Genomic DNA, 22984 nt, shown 5'->3' on the forward strand with positions numbered 1-22984 from the left:
CCCATGACGGGACGTTCGCGTTTAGTGGGCAGCATTGGGAGTGTGGACTCTAGTTCTCATTTATAACCTCTTTGGTATTCAAACACTAGCAACTAGTGGAAGGTTAATATAAAAATATATCAAAATAAACATTTGCACATCTTTCCACCTCTGCCGAGAAATTTGAACCCAGTGTGACCTTTTGTCTTCCAGCCTTTCTCTGCTGTTAAGTGGCTCCTGACTGAACTTGTCATGTAAGAATAACACAAACATTTTTATTATTTTATATTTTTATTATTTAACCCTGAATACTGACACTTGTTCACTGTTGCCTCACAGAAAGGAGGTCATGGGATCGCTCCCCCACCCCCATCCCATTTCTGTGTGTTGGGTCCAGGCACTCCGGTTTCCTCTCACAATCAAAAACAAGCTTATTTATGAATGTGTATGAATGTAGGAATGAAGGAATAATAATGCAACTTGTTCATGTCTGCGACATACAGTATGCATATGTTGCAGACATGAACGAGGAAAGCTCTTCAGCGTCTCACCATGTCATTTAGGTCCTTCAGACTTTTTTCAGTAAAATGGTTGTGGGGAGCATTAGCATAGCTAAGGCCCCTCGCCTTTTAAAGCATTTTTTTTCTTTCTCAGTTTTTTAGAACTGTCTACTCCACACAGATTTACCATAGAGTGCCATACTGTTTTTATTTCTTCATAATTGATGTAAATAAAGTCCAAGACATATTCGCTGACTTGGAAATGTTCATGTATCCATCCCCTGACTTGTCTGAAGAAAAGTGGCAGTTAAACAGATTATTTACAGCTATTATAACAAAAGGGCCCATTACTTATGCAACCCATCATCTTGGCATTTTTATTTTTAATTAATTTATATCAAGATGTAGAGATTTACTTTCAGTTTGAGTCTAAGGAAGATAATTTTAGAAATATTTATATTGAGAAGCTTGATTTATTTACTTTTTGTATTTGAAATGCCATAAACAAATTAAAATGTATGAAATACCAAGGGGCTGAATACTTTTGCAATCCACTGTAATCCACTCATTCACTCATCTTCAACCGCTTACTCCAAACAAGGGTCACAGGGGGTGGAGCCTATCCCAACAGTCATAGGGGTGAGACGGAGTACACCCTGGACAGGATGCCAGTCTGTCGCAGGGCCACATACAGACAAACAAACACATTCACACCCGCACGCACACCTACGGACAATTTAAAGTGTCCAGTCCACCTAACCTGCATGACTTTAGATGTGGGAGGGAACCCATGCAAACATGGGGAGAACATACAAACTCCACACAGAAAGGGTACAGGTGAGAATCAATCTCATGACCTTCTTGCTGTGAGGCAACAATGCTAACCACTAAGTTACTGTGCTGCCCTATATAATCCAAATGGATAGAAATTGTATATGTATATGTTTACAACTTACCAATATTGTTTGAAGTATTAAAAACTCTTAACTGAGATTCAAAAATTTGGGGAATAAAACAGTATGATAAATGCACTTCTTATTAGTTGTTATTCTCACCAATGTACATTCCCATATTTGATATTAATAAAAACAGGGATCACCTATCTGATATTTATTACCCCAGGTGCAGATTACGGCAAAAGATATGTAGAATTTGTCAGGAAAACAGTTTGTGTTATCTTATTTGAGTCAATAGCATTTTATCATGTTTCTGTGTAGGCTCTCAGTTGTCCAGGTGGTTTCCATAGTAGAGAAGCTTGAATCTTCAACTGGACTGGGTTGCTTGACACGAGGACGTTTCGCTTCAAATCGTAGAAGCTTCCTCAGCTAAAATTCTTGCTCTGGAAGTCTGACTTCTGTCTGACTCTTGTAGAGAAGAATAAAACAGAAGCCAACAAAAGCTGGAGTTTTAAACTTTTGTTTGATGACACATGGGTTAAAATCAAGCAACAGCAAGTTGAGGACTTTACAGAACACATCAACTCGGTGGACGCCAATATCAAGTTCACACGTGAGGATGCCAGAAACAACCATTTAGCCTTCTTGGACTGTGATGTTACGATTGGAGAGAACAGGCAGCTCCAGACAGAGGTTTACAGAAAACCAACTCACACTGACCAATATCTGCTCTTTGGCTCAAACCACCCCCTTGAACACAAGCTCGGGGTGATCAGGACGCTTCAACACAGAGCCCTACAGGTGCCCACAACTGCAAAGGGAAGGATTAAAGAACAACAACGTGTCCGGAAAGCCCTCACAGTATGTGGGTACCCACGATGGTCCCTGGACAAAGTGCAGAAGTCCCAGAGAACAAAGAGACCAGATAGACAGGAGACGTAGACAAGAAGAAGAGGAGTGTCTCTCCCTTATTTAGCAGGAGTAGGGGAAAAAGTACAGAGGATCTTCAGACAGCATAAAATCCCAGTTTACTTTAAACCGGTTAACACCTTGAGACAGAAATTAGTTCACCCTAAGGACATGATCCCTAGTTACAAACAGAGCAATGTAGTGTATTCTATCAGATGTCAGGAAAACTGTAACGAACACTACATAGGTGAAACGAAGCAACCTTTACACAAAAGGCTATACGAGCACCGCAGAGAGGGCGCCAGTGGACCTCAGTCTGCGGTTCATCTCCACCTTAAAGACACTAACCACACGTTTGAGGACAAGGAAGTTAAAATATTAGCCAGAGAAAAGAAATGGTTTGAGAGAGGGGTCAAGGAGGCATTCTTTGTGAAATGTTTGAAACCCAGCCTTAACCGCGGAGGGGGTCTGAGACACACTTTATCCCCTGTTTACAATGGGGTACTCAGATCAAAGCAGTTTCAGTCTTTTGTTCATGGTAATGTCATTCACGTCATCAAGGGAGCCATCAGAAAGGCATCCATCCCATCATTAGAGGGACAGCTGCCCTGTCATTAGGTGTGCTAACTAGAGCACAATAGTTGCTAATTAGAGCTATTGTTTAGTCACTAGCCTATAGCAGTCTGCCTCTCAGTAGGAGGGGTCTGGTTAGGTTTAAAACTCCATCTTTTGTTGGCTTCTGTTTTATTCTTCTCTACAAGAGTCAAGACAGAAGTCAGACTTCCAGAGTAAGAATTTTAGCTGAGGAAGCTTCTGTGATTTGAAGAGAAATGTCCTTGCGTCAAGCAACCCAGTCCAGTCGAAGATCCAAGCTTCTCTACTATAGCATTTTATCATGAAAAAAAATAATGCCTTGAAAAGATGTCCTGAACAGTGGACCTTCCTCCCACCAGCTATGAATGTGACAGTTACTGTTAATTAATGCATTCCTGTAGGATTTATATGCCTTCATAAAGATATTTACATAGTATGTATTATCTTATCAGTTTAACTACCCTGACAAAGAAGACAATTTAAAAAAAAACATTCTTCTAGTTTTTTTCCATTTAAACGTGAAACCACAAATCCTATAATATTAATATTGCTTACATCTTAGCTGGATCATCATGAAGAAGGACTGTTAATTTAAATGTGATGTTTGTTTGTTGATTTTTTTTTTTCAGTTTTCTTCTGGAGTTTAACCTGTACAGCTGGTGGAATGTCGATCTTTCTGCAAAAGGTACCTGAAGTTTAGAGCAAACGTGAGAGAATGTGAGAGCAGTCTTCGGAAAGTACATTCTGCTTAACCTGTGGTTTTCTGAAACTTTGTCATACATTTAGCCCAACGACCTCGAGGTAAAACAACGATGGTACCATGTGACACAGAATACCCCGCCTTTGTCTCTGAGCGCACCATAAAAGAAACAACTGGCAACATTGACTGTGGCAGCTGTGTCCAGTAGGCTACTAGATCATCCCACTAAATGAATTGTTTCATGAATGCATCATCCCTTTTCATGCAGACCAGTCAGCTGTTTGATCAGACACGACTGTATGAAATATCTCTGTGCTTGTGCTGCAGATCGTTTGTCATACAGCAGATTCCCAGCAGTAACCTCTTCATGGTGGTCGTGGACAATAGGTGTGACTGCAGCAACGCTCCAGCTGTAACCATGGATCCCATTGAGATCATGTATATCCTTTCTAGTTGGAACTCAGAATTGTGCACGTGTTCAGTACCTTTCTGAGTGAAAGCTTTTGAGGATAAACTGTCTTCAGCTTCACATAAATCTAAACAGGTCACAGGTTCTTTTAATATCACCCTTAACACCTTTGAACACAACGAGTCACTAAAATGTGACAGGCTGAAGTTTCAGAAGGACAGGAAGAAGCCTGAATCATGTCATCCTTTCCACCCTGAGGTGTGCAAATCTTTGCTCTTGTCTGCATGTGTGTTAAGTGTTTCTGTATGTGTAATCCTGAGATTTAAAGCAGACCACACAGGAACAGACAGGAGACATTGAAGCAGAAGTACAGTGCATCCAGAAAGTATTCACAGCGCTTCCCTTCTTCCACATTTTGGTATGTTACAGCTTTATTCCAAAATGGATTAAATTCATTTTTTCCCTCAAAATTCTGCATACAATACCCCATAATGACAGTGTGCAAAGTTTTTTTTTTTTTTAGATTTTTGCAAATTTATTAAAATAAAACAAAAAACTAAAAAAATCACATGTCCTTAGGTAATTTCTTATTTCTTATTTATTTCTTTAAAGGGACAGTACATACGAGGTCTGTTAGAAAAGTATCTGACCTTTTTATTTTTTGCAAAAACCATATGGATTTGAATCACGTGTGATTGCATCAGCCAAGCTTGAATCTTCGTGCGCATGCGTGAGTTTTTTCATGCCTGTTGGTTGCGTCATTCGCCTGTGAGCACACTTTGTGGGAGGACTGGTCCAGCCCCCTCGGCGGATTTTTATTTTCAGGAAAATGGCCGAGTGACTGCCGCTTTGCTGCATCAAAATTTTTTCAGAAACTGTGAGAGACAGCCAGGTGGAAACCATTCAGAAAATTCAGATGGCTTTCAGTGAAGATCTTATGGGCATCACACAGATTAAGGAGCATTACAACCGAATTAAAGACGGCCCACAGCGGCTGAGGGCGCGCCACGCTTCGAGTGGCCATCGACAGGCTGAAATGACCAGATCATTTCCAAAGTGAACGCTGTGTTGATCCGGGACATCATCTGACTACCAGAGAAATGGCAAGAGAGGTGGACATAGCACTTTTTCGGCACATTACACTGTTACAGGAGATTTTTAATGAAAGACGTGCAGCGGAATTTGCACGCCAGGACGGAGCCGCGTAATGGCGCAGAACAAAAAGCACCTCCGTGTTGGAAGTCTCACAGGAGATGCCCAGCTCTTGCACCATTCGGAAGATTCAGACGGCTTTGGGTGGCTTTTCAGTCGAGTGAGTATCCAAGAAATTGTCGAAGATCTGGGCATGTCACATGTCCTGTGAGACCAACACGGAGGTGCTTTCGTTCAGCGCCATTAGCGGCTCCGTGGCGAATTCCTCCACTCCTGTTTTCATGACAAAATCTCCTTTAACAGTGGAATGTGCTGGAAAAGTGCTGATGTCCACCTTTTCTGCCATTTCTCTGGTAGTCAGACGACGTCCCGGATCAACACAGCCTTCAGTTTGGAAATGATCTGGTCATTTCAGCCTGTCGATCGCCGCTCGGAGCGCGGCGCACCCTCCGCCATTGTGCGCCATCTTTAAACCGGCTGTACCACTCCTTAATCTGTGTGATGCCCATAAAAGCCATCTGAATTTTCTGAATGGTGTCCAAATGGCTGTCTCTCACAGTTTCTGGAAAAATTTGATGCAGCGCTGCTCCAGCCGTTCAGACAATTTCCTCACAATGAAAATCCGACGAGGGAGGAGGACCAGTGCTCACTCAAAGCCTGCTCACAGGTGAATGACACAACCGACAGGCATGAAAAAACTCACGCATGCGCACGAAGGTTCAAGCTTGGCTGATGCAAGTGCACATGATTCAAATCCATAAGGTTTTTGCAAAAAATAAAAAGGTCGGATACTTTTCTAACAGACCTCGTATTAATTGAAAAGTATTATATACATAAAAGACATGGATACACGAGGTCTGTTAGAAAAGTATCTGACCTTATTATTTTTTTCAAAAACCATATGGATTTGAATCACGTGTGATTGCGGCAGACAAGCTTGAACCCTCGTGTGCATGCGTGAGTTTTTTCATGCCTGTCGGTTGCATCATTCGCCTGTGAGCAGGCTTGGAGTGAGGTGTGGTCCACCCCTCTCGTCTATTTTTTATTGCGAATAAATGTCTGAACGATTTGGAGCTTTGCTGCATCAATTTTTTTCCAGAAACTGTGAGAGACCTCCAGGTGGACACCGTTCAAAAAATTAATATGGCTTTCAGGGACGATTTTATGGGGATTAAACAGATTACGGGGTGTTACTGCCCCTTTAAGGATGGCCCACAACTGCTGAGAGCGCGGTGCGCTCCCAGCTCCCATCGACAGGCTGACACCCCGCTGGAACAACCAGATCATTTCCAACATGAAAGCTTTGTTGATCCGGGACCTCATCTGACTTTCACAAAAAGGCAGAAGATGTGGACATCAGCACTTTATCGGCACATTCCACTGTTACAGGAGTTTTTTTCATGGAAAAAGAAGCGGAGGGACGCGCCACCGTGCCGCTCATGACGCGGCACAAAACCACCTCGGTGTTGATCTCACAGGACGGCTTAAAGGTGGATTTCAGACGGCTGTTGGTTGCTTTTCAGTCGTGTGATTATCCGATTGTGATTGTGCATGAGCTGGACCTGCCCCAACATGTCCTGGAAGGCTTCATCACGGCATTGCTTTGCGCCGAGCGGCTGCACCGCGACGCGCGGTGGAGCAGCTTCTCTTTCCATGACAAAAACTCCTGTAACAGTGAAATGTGCCGTTCATTTTTAAACTGGACGCTGTCTTGATCCGGTATGTCATCTGACTAGCACAGGAATTGTGAAAAGACGTGGACATCAGCACTTTTCCGGCACATTAAGACAGACGTGTGGAGGAGTTCCGCGCGTCGCGGTGCAGCCGCTCGGCGCAAAGCAACGCCGTGATGAAGCCTCACAGGACATGTTCTGGCATGTCCAGCTCATGCACAATCACAATCGGATATTCACACGACTGGAAAGCAACCGGAATCCGTCTGAAATCCACCTTTAAGCCGTCCTGTGAGACCAACACCGAGGTGGTTTTGTGCCGCGTAATGAACGGCTCTGTGGTGCGTCCCTCCGCTTTTCTTTCCATGAAAAAAACTCCTGTAATGGTGGAATGTGTCGATAAAGTGCTGATGTCCACATCTTCTGCCTTTTTGTGAAAGTCAGACGAGGTCCCGGATCAACAAAGCTTTCACGTTGGAAATGATCTGGTTGTTCCAGTGGGGTGTCAGCCTGTCAATGGGGGCTTGGAGCGCGCCGCGTTCTCAGCAGTTGTGGGCCCTCCTTAAAAGGGCAGTAACACCCCATAATTTGTTTAATCCCCATAAAATCATCCCTGAAAGCCATATTAATTTTTCGAACGGTGTCCACCTGGAGGTCTCTCACAGTTTCTGGAAAAAAATTGATGCAGCAAAGCTCCAAATCATTCAGACATTTATTCGCAATAAAAAATAGACAAGAGGGGTGGACCACACCTCACTCAAAGCCTGCTCACAGGCGAATGACGCAACCGACAGGCATGAAAAAACTCACGCATGCGCACGAGGGTTCAAGCTTGTCTGACGCAATCACACGTGATTTAAATCCATATGGTTTTTGAAAAAACTAATAAGGTTGGATACTTTTCTAACAGACCTCGTATAAGACAGCTCAATATACTGTACACACACACATACACACACATATATATATATATATATATATATATATATATATATACACACACACACACACATCAAGCGACCTGCCTCAATATGCCGAATCGTTGCTTGATTAAATTCACCTTTGTGTTGCAAGTGAGGCAATGTGTGAGAGTTTTTTTGTTTTCTTGTTCAGCAGACCATGTGCCCTCTCTTACGCACCTGTCGCCAAGGGATGTGTGAAGTGATTTCCTTTTTCACATCTGTAGTCCCTGACAGGCTGATGTAAAAGTTAACAAACAATTAACAATAAGGATTCAAGGATTCAAAAGGAGTTTATTGTCATATGCACATAAGAACATGTTCCCTGCACAATGAAATGTGTTTACTGCATTTTACCCATCCTAATTGTCAGTTAGGAGCAGAGGTCGCCTTTTTGGCGCCCTGGGACCAGCTCCAGATGTACATCCCTGCCCTAGGTCACGAGCAGGGCTGAGCAAACCTTGACCGGCCTCATGACAAACAAACAACAACACACACATAACACACACAACACACATAAGCCGGCCTGGTACATGAACACATATAAAAGCACACACAAGGGAAGAATTGGGAAAAGAAAAACCTCCATTGCTGCTGTGTTGAACTCACGCAGCAGCACTGGAGAAAAAAAAACCCATAGCACAGAAAAACAGTAAACAAATCACAGCAGACAACAGAAGACAGCCGAGACTTGAATGTGTCCAGTGTTCAGCCAGACAGCCCGGAAGGCCGCCCTTGACACCATCGACAGGCTTTATCTGTCCATCCTGGGGGGGATCCCAGTCCTGATTCACTCCACCAGAGTCTCAAGGTCCCACAGTCAACATCTCAGGACTGGGAGGAGGGAGAAGACAAAGAGGCGGGGGAGACGAGGAGCGAGGCATCAGGAGTGTTCCTCAGGGGGATGATTTTATCCCAGCGGCCTTGAAGGGCAGCTGGTGTTTGGAAACCAAATAGATATCCAGATTAACAGACGCCTGAAAGATTCCACCGTCTGAAACTTCAGAGTGGCTCCCAAATACATCTGAATAGAGGAGAGGAGATGTGGTCATTACTGACGATCAAAGCGGTTTTCCAGTGCAGCCATTCTCCCTGAGATGGATTCCAACGTGTGGTTAACACCCGCCAACTGCCCTTCCAATCAAATCAATCATGTGGGGCAGCCTGGACGGGCCAATTAATACCGCCTCCACCTTCTTAATTTTCCGGTAAACCAGTGCTATGGCCGCTCCACACAGCAGACACCCTGTCACCACAGCTCCAAATAAGTAAACATCTTCAACGTCCTCCACAGACAACGTGTACAGGCACATGACTTGCCACCTCTGCCAGCTGTCCATCATGTAACCCGCCACATGTGTCCCGGCAGGACAGGTCGGGTCCTCCGCTCCCGAGTGTCTTGTAGAAAAAATAGTGTCAATTGCGTTCAGAGACCACTTGATCAGATCCAGTTTGCCGTTTTCCGGAGGAGCAGGGCTGGCAGCCTCACAGACAATAATTCTGTATCAGAATCCACATAAATACTTTTGGAGATTAAATTCACCCATTTCGGCATTGTTGCCGCTGCACTAGTTTCTCTCGCTCTCAGCTGAAAAGTGCCATTATTGACATCTGCGTAGCAGCGCAGTCAGGGCGCGGAGTAATACATTAAATGTGAAACGGTAGAATATTTTGTCGCCGTCAACGTGATAGTTTATGGTCTGAAATCTCACACGATTAACCAATCAACAAATGTAATTTGATTAGAATTAAGTATTCACAGTCTTTGACATGAAGCTCAAAATTGAGTTCAGGTGCATCCTGTTTCCACTGATCAGTCTTGAGATGTTTCTGCAGCGTAATTGGAGCCCACCTGGGGTAAATTCAGTTGATTGGACATGATTTGGAAAGACACACACATATTCCCACAGTTGTCAGTGCATGTCAGAGCACAAACCAAGCATGAAGTCAAAGGAATGTTTCTGTGAAGGCTCTCAGTTGTCCAGGTGGTTTCCATAGTAGAGAAGCTTGAATCTTCGACTGGACTGGATTGCTTGACGCGAGGACTTGACTCTTGTAGAGAAGAAGCTTCAAATTGCAGAAGCTTCCTAGTCAAGACAGACGTCAGACTACCAGAGCAAGAATTTTAGCTGAGGAAGCTTCTGCGATTTGAAGCGAAATGTCCTCGCGTCAAGCAACCCAGTCTAGTCGAAGATTCAAGCTTCTCTACAAGTCAAAGGAATTGTATGTAGACCACCAAGACAAGATTGTCTCGAGGCACAAATCTGTGGAAGGGTACAGAAACATTTCTGCTGCTTTGAAGGTCCCAATGAGCAAAGTGGCCACCATCTTCTGTAAATGGAAGAGGTTCAGATCCACCAGGACTCTTCCAAGAGCTGGCTGCCCATCTACGAGGGCTGTCCATAAAGTATAGGTCCTTTTTATTTTTTTCAAAAACTATATGGATTTCATTCATATGTTTTTACGTCAGACATGCTTGAACCCTCGTGCGCATGCGTGAGTTTTTCCACGCCTGTCGGTGACGTCATTCACCTGTGAGCACTCCTTGTGGGAGGAGTCGTCCAGCCCCTTGTCGGAATTCCTTTGTCTGAGAAGTTGCGGAGAGACTGGCGCTTTGTTTGATCAAAATTTTTTCTAAACCTGTGAGACACATCGAAGTGGACATGGTTCGAAAAATTAAGCTGGTTTTCGGTAAAAATTTTAACAGCTGATGAGAGATTTTGAGGTGATACTGTCGCTTTAAGGACTTCCCACGGTGCGAGACGTCGCGCAACGCTCTCAGGCGCCATCGTCAGCCTGTTTCAAGCTGAAAACCTCCACATTTCAGGCTCTATTGATCCAGGACGTCGTGAGAGAACAGAGAAGTTTCAGAAGAAGTCGGTTTCAGCATTTTATCTGGATATTCCACTGTTAAAGGAGATTTTTTTAATGAAAGACGTGCGGCCGGGTCCGCGCGTCGGGACGCAGCCGGCGCGGTGCGGCGGCACAGGAAAAACACCTCCGTGTTGATAACCATTTGTAAAATCCAGGCGGCTTTTGATGGCTTTCAGTGGAGTGAGTATATGAGAAATTGTTTAACAGCTGGACATGTTCCAACTTGTCCTTAAGGCTTCCAACAGAGGTGTTTTTCCTGTGGCGGAGCGTAGCAGCGGCTGCGAGCCGACGCTGCAATCCGCCCGCACGTCTTTCATTAAAAAAATCTCCTTTAACAGTGGAATATCCGGATAAAATGCTGAAACCGACTTCTTCTGAAACTTCTCTGTTCTCTCACGACGTCCTGGATCAATAGAGCCTGAAATGTGGAGGTTTCCAGCTTGAAACAGGCTGACGACGGCGCCTGAGAGCGTTGCGCGACGTCTCGCACCATGGGAAGTCCTTAAAGCGACAGTATCACCTCAAAATCTCTCATCAGCTGTTAAAATTTTTACCGAAAACCAGCTTAATTTTTCGAACCATGTCCACTTCGATGTGTCTCACAGGTTTAGAAAAAATTTTGATCAAACAAAGCGCCAGTCTCTCAGCAACTTCTCAGACAAAGGAATTCCGACGAGGGGCTGGACGACTCCTCCCACAAGGAGTGCTCACAGGTGAATGACGTCACCGACAGGTGTGGAAAAACTCACGCATGCGCACGAGGGTTCAAGCATGTCTGACGTAAAAAAATATGAATGAAATCCATATAGTTTTTGAAAAAAATAAAAAGGACCTATACTTTATGGACAGACCTCGTAAACTGAGCGATGGTGTGAGAAGGACCTAAATCAGGGAGGTGACCAAGAACCCGATGGTCATCTATCAGAGCTTCAGCATTCCTCTGTGGAGAGAGTAGAACCTTCCAGACGGACAAACATCTCTGCAGCAATCCAACAATCAGGCTTGTATGGTAGAGTGGCCAGATGGAAGCCACTCCTTAGTAAAAGGCACATGACAGCCCACGTGGAGTTTGCCAAAAGGCACAAGAAGGACTCAACAAAATTCTCTGATCTGATGAGACAAAGATTGAACTCTCTGGTATGAATACCAGGTGTCATGTTTGGAGGAAACCAGGCACCATCCATGCTGCCATGGTGGTGGCAGCATCATGCTGTGGGGATGTTTTTCAGCAGCAATAACTGTGAGACTCGTCAGGATTGAGGGAAAGACGAATGCAGCAATGCACAGAGACATCTAGGATGAAAACCTGCTTCAGAGCCCTCTTGACCTCAGACTGGGGCAACGGGTCATCTTTCACCAGGATAATGAGCCTAAGCACACAGGTAAGATATCAAAGGCTTCAGGACAACTCTGTGAATGTCCTTGAGTAGCCCAGACCTGAATCCAATTGAACATCTCTGGAGAGATCTGAAAATGGCTGTGCACCGACGCTCCCCATCCAACCTGAAGGATTTTGAGAGGTGCTGCAAAGAGGAATGGACAAAACTGCCCAAAGACAGGTGCGCCAAACTTGTGGCATAATATTCAAAAAGACTTGAGGCTGTAATTGCTGCCAAAGGTGCATCAACAAAGTATTGAGCAAAGGGTGTGAATACTTATGTTATGTACTTATGATTTCTTAGGTTTTTGAAAAAAAAAAAAAAACTTTTTCATGTCATTATAAGGTGTTGTGAGTAGAAATTTGAGGGAAAAAAATTATTTTAGCCATTTTGTAATAAGGCTGTAACATAACAAAATGTGGAAGAAGTGATGCGCTGTGAATACTTTCTGGATGCACCATACTGGGCCCAGTTTTTCACCCACTGAAAAGCAGTGCACAGCGCAATGCAAGGGTCATTGTTGGTGCACAATTGAACAAGTTGTCATCCTCACGCCCATGTCCTGTAAATGCCAAGAAGATGTAAGACCTGCATAGACATTGGGCCTCATGTATCAATGTTGCGCACTTGTGGCGTAAATTTACGGCATAAACTTGAAATACACCAAAGTCGCCGTGACATGTATCAAGCAGTGCGCACCTGCCCATTTCTGGCATACGCCTGACATGATCTTGATAAATGCGGCGGGTGGAAACGACCATAATTATAATAAACACACCCATAAATATTCAGACTCCGCTTCAGACACACCCTCATTTTACGACATGGAAGCCAGGAAGACGGCAATGAAAAAGAACTCCACCAATCACGACGCGTGCCAATAGAACGTCAAAAGCGGCCATCGTATCAATTGTTTTGTAGTATATAATCAATAAAGTGTTACAGTGGTCCCTCATTAATCGCTGCAGTTACGTTCTAAAAAATAGCCCGAAATACGCAAAACCGCAACGTTAGGCAGCGTTATTTTTTACAATTATTATAGACGTTTCAAAGCTGTAAAACCTCTTACTACACAGTTTATACACTTTCTCAATCAGGCATGAACATTTTCTCACTTTTCTCTCACGTGTAAACACTCTCAAAGTTCAAACCTTAGTAGGAAAATAATACCAAACTGTTTTCAGGCCCAAACATTTGTTTGAGAAATAAAAATAGAAAGATTTCCTATAAATAATTATGATGGCATTTAGAACTAACAAATTAATTTTAATGATCAACGAACGAGGTCGGACACATAAGAAATTATTAATAGTGACTGACCAATATGTCACAGATCGGGCCTCTGCGTCCTGACGCCGCGCCTTTTTCCACTCACACCTGGCTGCAGGTGTTTGTTTCCATGTGACAAACACAGTTATGAGTAGTTGGCGCTCTTTTTTCTTCTGGGCGACAAGATTCTTATAAACAGATACGCAGAACACAGAACACTGTAAAAAAAAAAAGGCATGCAAAATTGGACTAAATACTCCGCGAGACTCCGAGGCCACGACAGGTGAACGGTGTTATAGCGAGGGACCACTGTATTCTCTTTTCACGTCAATAATTCTTGACATGTGGATATTTGCTCGCTCAATTAATAAGACACGCCTAATCTGTCAGATTTCTTTATTTTTTAAATGTATTTCTGTATTTATTTTATTGTGACAACCGAATGGAGACAACAAAACCTGACTGCAGCACGGGCGAATTAAGGGAATGATGAAACTACAGTTGTTATTATCAATTTCATAGTCTAAAACGATCACACCACATGAAGTTAAGCTCAGCGCTGCTCTGGCTCCAGGCTCGAAGTCTGGAGAGTCTTTGCAGTCAGCGCTGTAGCCACGGATCGTGCTCCATAACAATCCCGCAAAGCGGGATTTGTATTGATTATTATGTAGTATAATCAGGAAAGTGTTATTTATGTAACATATGCATTGATTTGTATAATGGCACTGTTTATCATGTTGATCATCTTCATTTTTATGTGGATTCCAGTGCTGGTTCATTTTGGTGTATAATTTATGCCACCTCTCGACCTGGTGTATATTTTCAGTGCAGCGTACGCCAACGACCACATTGATAAATGCCAAGTAGTGCAGCCGTTTTGGCGTACACCCCATATACGCTCAAATATCGCTGTACGCAACATTGATACATGAGGCCCATTGTGTCTAACTGGTGCCGGTGCTTGTCCCATAGTACTGTATTGATGGGATGCCAGTCCATCCCCAGCCAAGGCCGGTACTCATTTACAACTGAGACGATGCAGCTGAAGTGTCTTTTCCAAGGACACAGATGGGTATAATGACCAGGAATTGAAACCCATTCTTCATATTGGTAGCCTAACCCCAACTTATTTGGCTTTATAGTGAGGAGTAAACAAAGGTCGTCCAAAACGACCTAGTACCAAAACTATTTAGTCATCTGGTTAACATCATAGACTCACAACCACAGAGTGTGACAATAAGCACCAGGAACCAAAGACTTGAATCTTCAGGCTCTTGCAAAAGTATGAGCATGGCCAAACACCTCCGTCCAGTGACCTCATGACGCCCCAGTCATGTCAGTGGACGCCACAATTACTACACATCCACATTCTGATTTTCAGTGCTTTTAATTTGGATTTTACTGGTCTGTGAAAATAGAAAAAGGGGGTGTTTTTCTAGAATTGCCTCTGCAAAATAACGGGAAAAAATGATATATTTTAGACCCAGTATTCTGCGACTGCTTCTGCTGTGCGCACTGCATTGTGTCTACTTGGAATCCCAGACTTCTGAGATTACACCCCTGGGAAATACAGACTCATGTATATGTATCACATAGCGCCAAGGGGTTTGTTATTAATAAGTGTGTTAACTGCCTCATTTTGCAAAAAAAAAAAAAGGGGGGGGAGGGGTTGGATTTGGTGCCAAAGGGGTTAAGGTCTGCCCAGATGTATCCTGAAGACCCAGAGACATGAACTCATTTTAAAAATATATTTTAATTTGTGAAATAGGGTATTTTAGGCCCATCTTGTACTTAGATTGCATTTTTAGCTGTATTAGATTTTAAAGTCACACCAGCAGCTTCCCACAAATCATAATCATCATGATCTACAGGAAAATGCCATGGAGTGTGGATCAGCGACACGTCTCTGCAGTCCGCTAACGGCAGCTCTGCTTCCTCTGATAGCAGCGACCATCAGCAGGTGACCCAAAGCTCTGCACCCAAGCAGAGACAGAACCAAACCAGAGATCAACGTGGACAAACAGCCAAGACACTTACTGACATAGAAACCACAGCCAGTCCAAAAATAAGCTGCTTCAACCTCTGAAACTCTGCAACAGGCAAAACTCCATTTTAGCACTAAGACCCATGTCATTAATGCAGAAAAAAAAAATACAGTGAAACATATATGGTACAACAAAAGCCTCTGCTCAGCTGCAGAGCATTATCACGTCACTCATAATTTAACATTTTGCTTTGAATGTATGTTGAAACGAAAGAAGGAAAACAAAAACATGTTGACAGTAAACAAAAATGATTTAATGAAATAAACAAAAAAAACAGCTTGTATGTTAAAAGACTTGTATTAACATATGTGTGAAGGAAAAATGATGGAAAATATTTATTTAAAAAAATTACAGAATCACAAATGTACTTTGAAAATAATATCGGTGGTTCTTTCAATGAATTGCTTTACTTCATTGAATACAGTTTTAACTGGAGCTCAGTTTATTATGTCAAGAGTACACAGATGTGTCAACTAAAAAAAGATGTGAATTTTGCATTTGTTTTGACATTTTGTTGTGTTAATACAAAAAACTTTAGACGAGCTGAAGATGCATGTTGAAGTTTAAACAGCAAGTTATAAAGAATATTGAAATCTTGTCCCACACACATCTTGACCCAAATATATGTTCTATCAAGTCCATGAATAAAAATAAAGGACTATTTTCATTTTGTAAATTTGTGTTATTTTTATCAAAGATTACAAGGCTAAAATGAACAATAATAATCAGAGTCTACTTGGATCACAGCAGCACATCCTGTTGGTACCAATTGTCATCATACAGCTTCACGGCAATGACGCTCACATACCATCAATGCATAGTTCCCATGATGCACTGTTTCTTTCTCTTTTTGCTCTGTATGCATCACTCCGCATTTAATCATTAGTGATCGATCTCTGCCCCCCTCCACAGCATGTCTTTTTCCTGGTTCTTTCCCTCAGCCCCAACCAGTCTCAGCAGAAGACTGCCCCTCCCTGAGCCTGGTTCTGCTGGAGGTTTCTTCCTGTTAAGAGGGAGTTTTTCCTTCCCACTGTTGCCAAGTGCTTGCTCACAGGGGGTCGTTTTGACCGTTGGGGTTTTTCATAATTATTGTATGGCCTTGCCTTACAATATAAAGCGCCTTGGGGCAACTGTTTGTTGTGATTTGGCGCTATATAAAAAAAAAAAGTTGATTGATTGATTGAAGTTGATAGTCTCTTGACCATTAACAAAAAAGGGTTCAGATATAAACTTGGATGGTGAGTACAGACTTGCCAACTGCAACATAACTAAACAAAAACCCTACAACACACATTCAGGGCTGTGAAATGAAAATTGTGAAATCCGAGGAAAATTTGCAGGGGGTCTGGGGGGAGGGGGGGTACAGCTCCCTAATGATACTTTTTCAGCATCTCCTGGAAGAACAAATCTCAAAATTAGTGGATATTTAAATGATCCTGCATTCAACCTTTTATTTGACCTGTCGATGATGTTGAAATAACAGAATATGACATGGAAGTAGGACCTGGAATGATTTTCCTTTTAATTGTAAACCAAACTCAGAACAATTCAACTACATGAAATTTATGAAGACTGAAAAGACTGTTACAGCATTTCAAAACCCACAGCTAAAGCTTGTAGAATATTTGGAAAATCAGGGTAAAATATCAATAACATACCTTATAGTAAAAAGTCACTTATATTCTTGTGTAAATTCACGCAGCCTAAATCCATTCAAAGCCACAATGTCTTTTTTACAATGAAAGTCTAGATTAGTGAAAAAAGTCACATAATCTTGTCTAAAATCCTGTTTTCAACAGCAGAATGTTTATTTTCCAGGTAGAGAAAAATTCTTACCGTGTTTTCCTGAGAGGGCACAGTTCACTTTTCCCGTTTCTTTTATCTTCCAGGTGTGTTGATGAAGCCAGCGACGATTCCACGGATTCTTGTCCTTATAAGACTTTTTAAAGTCTTTCTCACAATCTTCTCTCTGTGCGACGTCAGTCCATGACACAGACATGCTGCACAAATCGTCTTTTAAAAACTTGAAAGCTCTAAAAGTTTGGGATCTCCACGTGCTAAGATTAGCTGTGGCATCGCACAGGATCCACACAGCATCGCCGCAGCAACCAACCAGTCCTGCTTTACGACAACTGCCGTAACAGCTACGCCTTGAGTGGCATTTTTCCTCCACGAAACTCCGCGGATCCGAGGAAACTGATTTGTATCTGTAACACACAGATCAGTGTCCGTGGACTTATAAAACTTACACGATGTCGTAAAAAAAGATATCGCTTTGTGATAAGCATTTTAAAAACTCAGTAATGTTCACGATTAAAGAGTACATCACTAACACCCCACCCTCCTCCCCATGATGAAATCTGCGGAATCCCGCGGATCCGCGGAGTTTTCACAGCCCTGCACATTAATCATGGACAAAGAGATTACCAACTAAGCGGCCACAGCGAAATGTACTGAGGACAGATAAGGTTTATAAACAGGTTGGCGCAGCGGCAGCACTCGTCACTCAAAGTTCACCCATCCCCAAATCCTCCTGTGCATCTGGAGCTGTGTCAAGAAAGGGACCTGGTGTAAAACATGCCAAATAAACACGCAGATCCAAACTGGATCCACGTGTTGTTCTGCAAAGGCTAAGCAACACTGGAACAGCCAAAAGAATCTCACATTAGGGAGGTGGTGGTGGTGGTGTAACGGTTTGCATGTTGGACTGGGATTCCAGCGATCCAGGTTTGCTTCCTGATTACAGCCAAGCTCACAACTGGCACCTTGAACAGATGTGCTGGGGAAGAATGAGAGACACCTGCCACGGGCCCTTCTGGAAACAAGCTGCTGATAAAGTGCTTTCGTTGGCTACCCACGTTAATGAACCTCTTCTTTACACTTCAGTTGAACAATAAAAGTGGTTGTAACACAGAGCCAGAGAAGATACATTGCATATGAAGCCAAAACAGATTTTTGGACAATTTTTAGGAGGTAAACCTTATTAGATGTATTTTACTGAAAATAACGGAACATCAGATTCAACATTTTGGGCATGTGGTGCTTTTCTCTGTGCATGATCCAGCATACAGGTGGCTCAGTGGTGAGGACCCCAATGGCTGGAGAAGGTCAAGTTTCACCTGGTTGTAGCAAATTGGTGGTCACTTTTGAGAGGCGAGTGGCAGCAACCCCTGGGTGGTTGCCAGTAGGGTCCCTTTATTGATAGTGTCAAATGGCACCAAGAAGTTAGAAGTGGATCCTTTTGTTGAATTGGACCACATGAGGCAGTCCTCACTCCTCACAGGCATCAGTGACCCTTGGCCATCCACGACCCTGTTGTCTGTTCATGGGTTTTCCTTCTTTGGACCACTTCTAGCAGGTGCTGCCTACTGCAAGTCTGAGAACATCCCACAAGTGTTGCAGCTTTGGAGATGCTCTGGTCCAGTCAACCAACATCACAATTTGGCCATTGTCAAAGTCACTTGTGGAGGCAAAAAGGATTTTAGATCAAGTTGTCTGAGGCTGTTTGTGGAAATAGAGTCAAGGAATTGACAGATTGTCAAAACAAGACTTTTATTTCGGCGTTTTGAATTGACACACACAAGGTCAGGATGCATACAGCAAAATCTGAAAAAGTGTGTGCGCAAGGCAGCTCATGGTACACCAGCTAGGTTGGGGGCACAGCAAGCAGTCGCATACACATGAATACATTTACCAGCAATTAAAACTGTTTTTAGCTTTTCCCATGAAAACTCTAGCTGAAGAATGTTCTCATCACAGTTTCTGCTAGGTAGGAAAAGGAGTATTGTGTGGCAGAGACAATGCGGATATTAATGTAGCTGCAGCTGCCACAACACATTAGGTTAAGGTTACCTAAGGGCATTTTAGTACAGAGTTAGAGTTTAGATACAAATGTTTTAGGGAGGCTATCTATAAGGCAAATAATGAATCATTTTGATATTACATATTCCTCTCTCTTGATCATATATGATCACACACAAGTCAAAATTGTAAAATAATACAATCACACTTAAAAAGAAAGAAATCAAAACATTCCAATAACATCAAGCATATGCACAAAAAGAAACATTCGTAAAAACATCATGTTTCAAATGACGCAGCATAAACAAGTTTGACAGAAATGTACTGTTTTTGTCGGCCTTTAGATGACCACCAAAAAATGGTAGAATAGGAGGAATGCAAAAGTACAAAACATCATCAATACAAAATAAGGAGTCAGCAGGTTTGTCATCTGGGTCGGATGTCATGGAGTGGTTGTACAGCCAACAATGAGAAAGCTTCCTTCACATGAGAACTGCACACAGAAAGAGCTTGTGAAAGCTTAATCAATCAATCAATCAATTTTTTATATAGCGCCAAATCATAACAAACAGTTGCCCCAAGGCGCTTTATATTGTAAGGCAAGGCCATACAATAATTATGTAAACCCCAACGGTCAAACGACCCCCTGTGAGCAAGCACTTGGCTACAGTGGGAAGGAAAAACTCCCTTTTAACAGGAAGAAACCTCCAGCAGAACCAGGCTCAGGGAGGGGCAGTCTTCTGCTGGGACTGGTTGGGGCTGAGGGAGAGAACCAGGAAAAAGACATGCTGTGGAGGGGAGCAGAGATCGATCACTAATGATTAAATGCAGAGTGGTGCATACAGAGCAAAAAGAGAAAGAAACAGTGCATCATGGGAACCCCCCAGCAGTCTACGTCTATAGCAGCATAACTAAGGGATGGTTCAGGGTCACCTGATCCAGCCCTAACTATAAACTTTAGCAAAAAGGAAAGTTTTAAGCCTAATCTTAAAAGTAGAGAGGGTGTCTGTCCTCCCTGATCTGAATTGGGAGCTGGTTCCACAGGAGAGGAGCCTGAAAGCTGAAGGCTCTGCCTCCCATTCTACTCTTACAACCCTAGGAACTACAAGTAAGCTGCAGTCTGAGAGCGAAGCGCTCTATTGGGGTGATATGGTACTATGAGGTCCCTAAGATAAGATGGGACCTGATTATTCAAAACCGTATAAGTAAGAAGAAGAATTTTAAATTCTATTCTAGAATTAACAGGAAGCCAATAAAGAGAGGCCAATATGGGTGAGATATGCTCTCTCCTTCTAGTCCCCGTTAGTACTCTAGCTGCAGCATTTTGAATTAACTGAAGGCTTTTAGGGAACTTTTAGGACAACCTGATAATAATGAATTACAATAGTCCAGCCTAGAGGAAATAAATGCATGAATTAGTTTTTCAGCATCACTCTGAGACAAGACCTTTCTGATTTTAGAGATATTGCGTAAATGCAAAAAAGCAGTCCTACATATTGTTTAATATGCGCTTTGGAATGACATATCCTGATCAAAATGACTCCAAGATTCTCACAGTATTACTAGAGGTCAGGGTAATGCCATCCAGAGTAAGGATCTGGTTAGACACCATGTTTTCTAAGATTTGTGGGGCCAAGTACAATAACTTCAGTTTTATCTGAGTTAAAAGCAGGAAATTAGAGGTCATCCATGTCTTTATGTCTGTAAGACAATCCTGCAGTTAGCTAATTGGTGTGTGTCCTCTGGCTTCATGGATAGATAAAGCTGGGTATCATCTGCGTAACAATGAAAATTTAAGCAATACCGTCTAATAATACTGCCTAAGGGAAGCATGTATAAAGTGAATAAAATTGGTCCTAGCACAGAACCTTGTGGAACTCCATAATTAACTTTAGTCTGTGAAGAAGATTCCCCATTTACATGAACAAATTGTAATTTATTAGACAAATATGATTCAAACCACTGCAGCGCAGTGCCTTTAATACCTATGGCATGCTCTAATCTCTGTAATAAATTTTTATGGTCAACAGTATCAAAAGCAGCACTGAGGTCTAACAGAACAAGCACAGAGATGAGTCCACTGTCCGAGGCCATAAGAAGATCATTTGTAACCTTAACTAATGCTGTTTCTGTACTATGATGAATTCTAAAACCTGACTGAAACTCTCAAATAGACCATTCCTCTGCAGATGATCAGTTAGCTGTTTACAACTACCCTTTCAAGAATTTTGAGAGAAAGGAAGGTTGGAGATTGGCCTATAATTTGCTAAGATAGCTGGGTCAAGTGATGGCTTTTTAAGTAATGGTTTAATTACTGCCACCTTAAAAGCCTGTGGTACATAGCCAACTAACAAAGAGAGATTGATCATATTTAAGATCGAAGCATTAAATAATGGTAGGGCTTCCTTGAGCAGCCTGGTAGGAATGGGGTCTAATAAACATGTTGATGGTTTGGATGAAGTAACTAATGAAAATAACTCAGACAGAACAATCGGAGAGAAAGAGTCTAACCAAATACCGGCATCACTGAAAGCAGCCAAAGATAACGATACGTCTTTGGGATGGTTATGAGTAATTTTTTCTCTAATAGTTAAAATTTTGTTAGCAAAGAAAGTCATGAAGTCATTACTAGTTAAAGTTAATGGAATACTCAGCTCAATAGAGCTCTGACTCTTTGTCAGCTCTTTGTCAGCTACAGTGCTGAAAAGAAACCTGGGGTTGTTCTTATTTTCTTCAATTAGTGATGAGTAGAAAGATGTCCTAGCTTTACGGAGGGCTTTTTTATAGAGCAACAGACTCTTTTTCCAGGCTAAGTGAAGATCTTCTAAATTAGTGAGACACCATTTCCTCTCCAACTTACGGGTATCTGCTTTAAGCTACGAGTTTGTGAGTTATACCACAGAGTCAGGCACTTCTGATTTAAAGCTCTCTTTTTCGAGGAGCTACAGCATCCAAATTTGTCTTCAATGAGGATGTAAACTATTGACGAGATACTCTATCTCACTTACAGAGTTTAGGTAGCTACTCTGCACTGTGTTGGTATATGGCATTAGAGAACATAAGAAGGAATCATATCCTTAAACCTAGTTACAGCGCTTCTGAAAGACTTCTAGTGTAATGAAACTTATTCCCCACTGCTGGGTAGTCCATCAGAGTAAATGTAAATGTTATTAAGAAATGATCAGACAGAAGGGAGTTTTCAGGGAATACTGTTAAGTCTTCTATTTCCATACCATAAGTCAGAACAAGATCTAAGATATGATTAAAGTGGTGGGTGGACTCATTTACTTTTTGAGCAAAGCCAATAGAGTCTAATAATAGATTAAATGCAGTGTTGCGGCTGTCATTCTCAGCATCTGTGTGGATGTTAAAATCGCCCACTATAATTATCTTATCTGAGCTAAGCACTAAGTCAGACAAAAGGTCTGAAAATTCACAGAGAAACTCACAGTAACGACCAGGAGGACGATAGACAATAACAAATAAAACTGGTTTTTGGGACTTCCAATTTGGATGGACAAGACTAAGAGTCAAGCTTTCAAATGAATTAAAGCTCTGTCTGGGTTTTTGATTAATTAATAAGCTGGAATGGAAGATTGCTGCTAATCCTCCGCCCCGGCCCGTGCTACGAGCATTCTGACAGTTAGTGTGACTCGGGGGTGTTGACTCATTTAAACTAACATATTCATCCTGCTGTAACCAGGTTTCTGTAAGGCAGAATAAATCAATATGTTGATCAATTATTATATCATTTACCAACAGGGACTTAGAAGAGAGAGACCTAATGTTTAATAGACCACATTTAACTGTTTTAGTCTGTGGTGCAGTTGAAGGTGCTATATTAT

At 42.4% G+C, this 22984-nt stretch overlaps 1 protein-coding gene across 3 annotated transcripts in view; it reads left to right on the forward strand.

The window, feature by feature from the left end:
- The window catches only part of cacna2d3 (calcium channel, voltage dependent, alpha2/delta subunit 3), a 139960-nt gene extending 117488 nt beyond the window's left edge, over positions 1–22472 (forward strand). For 2 of the 3 annotated variants that reach the window (XM_034166510.1, XM_034166511.1), the window contains 7 exons: positions 193–233; positions 3508–3563; positions 3665–3782; positions 3906–4018; positions 4163–4245; positions 15165–15449; positions 22461–22472. In XM_034166510.1, coding sequence (XP_034022401.1) covers positions 193–233; positions 3508–3563; positions 3665–3782; positions 3906–4018; positions 4163–4245; positions 15165–15257 — 504 coding nt within the window. In that variant the 3' untranslated portion in view covers positions 15258–15449; positions 22461–22472. Of the gene's footprint in view, positions 1–192; positions 234–3507; positions 3564–3664; positions 3783–3905; positions 4019–4162; positions 4246–15164; positions 15450–22460 lie in introns of those variants that run through there. The other variant, XM_034166512.1, reaches the window with a different exon arrangement.
- The last annotated feature ends 512 nt before the right edge of the window (positions 22473–22984 follow it).

The sequence above is a fragment of the Thalassophryne amazonica genome, chromosome 3, assembly GCF_902500255.1.
Source record: "Thalassophryne amazonica chromosome 3, fThaAma1.1, whole genome shotgun sequence".
Classification (NCBI taxonomy): Eukaryota; Metazoa; Chordata; class Actinopteri; order Batrachoidiformes; family Batrachoididae; genus Thalassophryne; species Thalassophryne amazonica.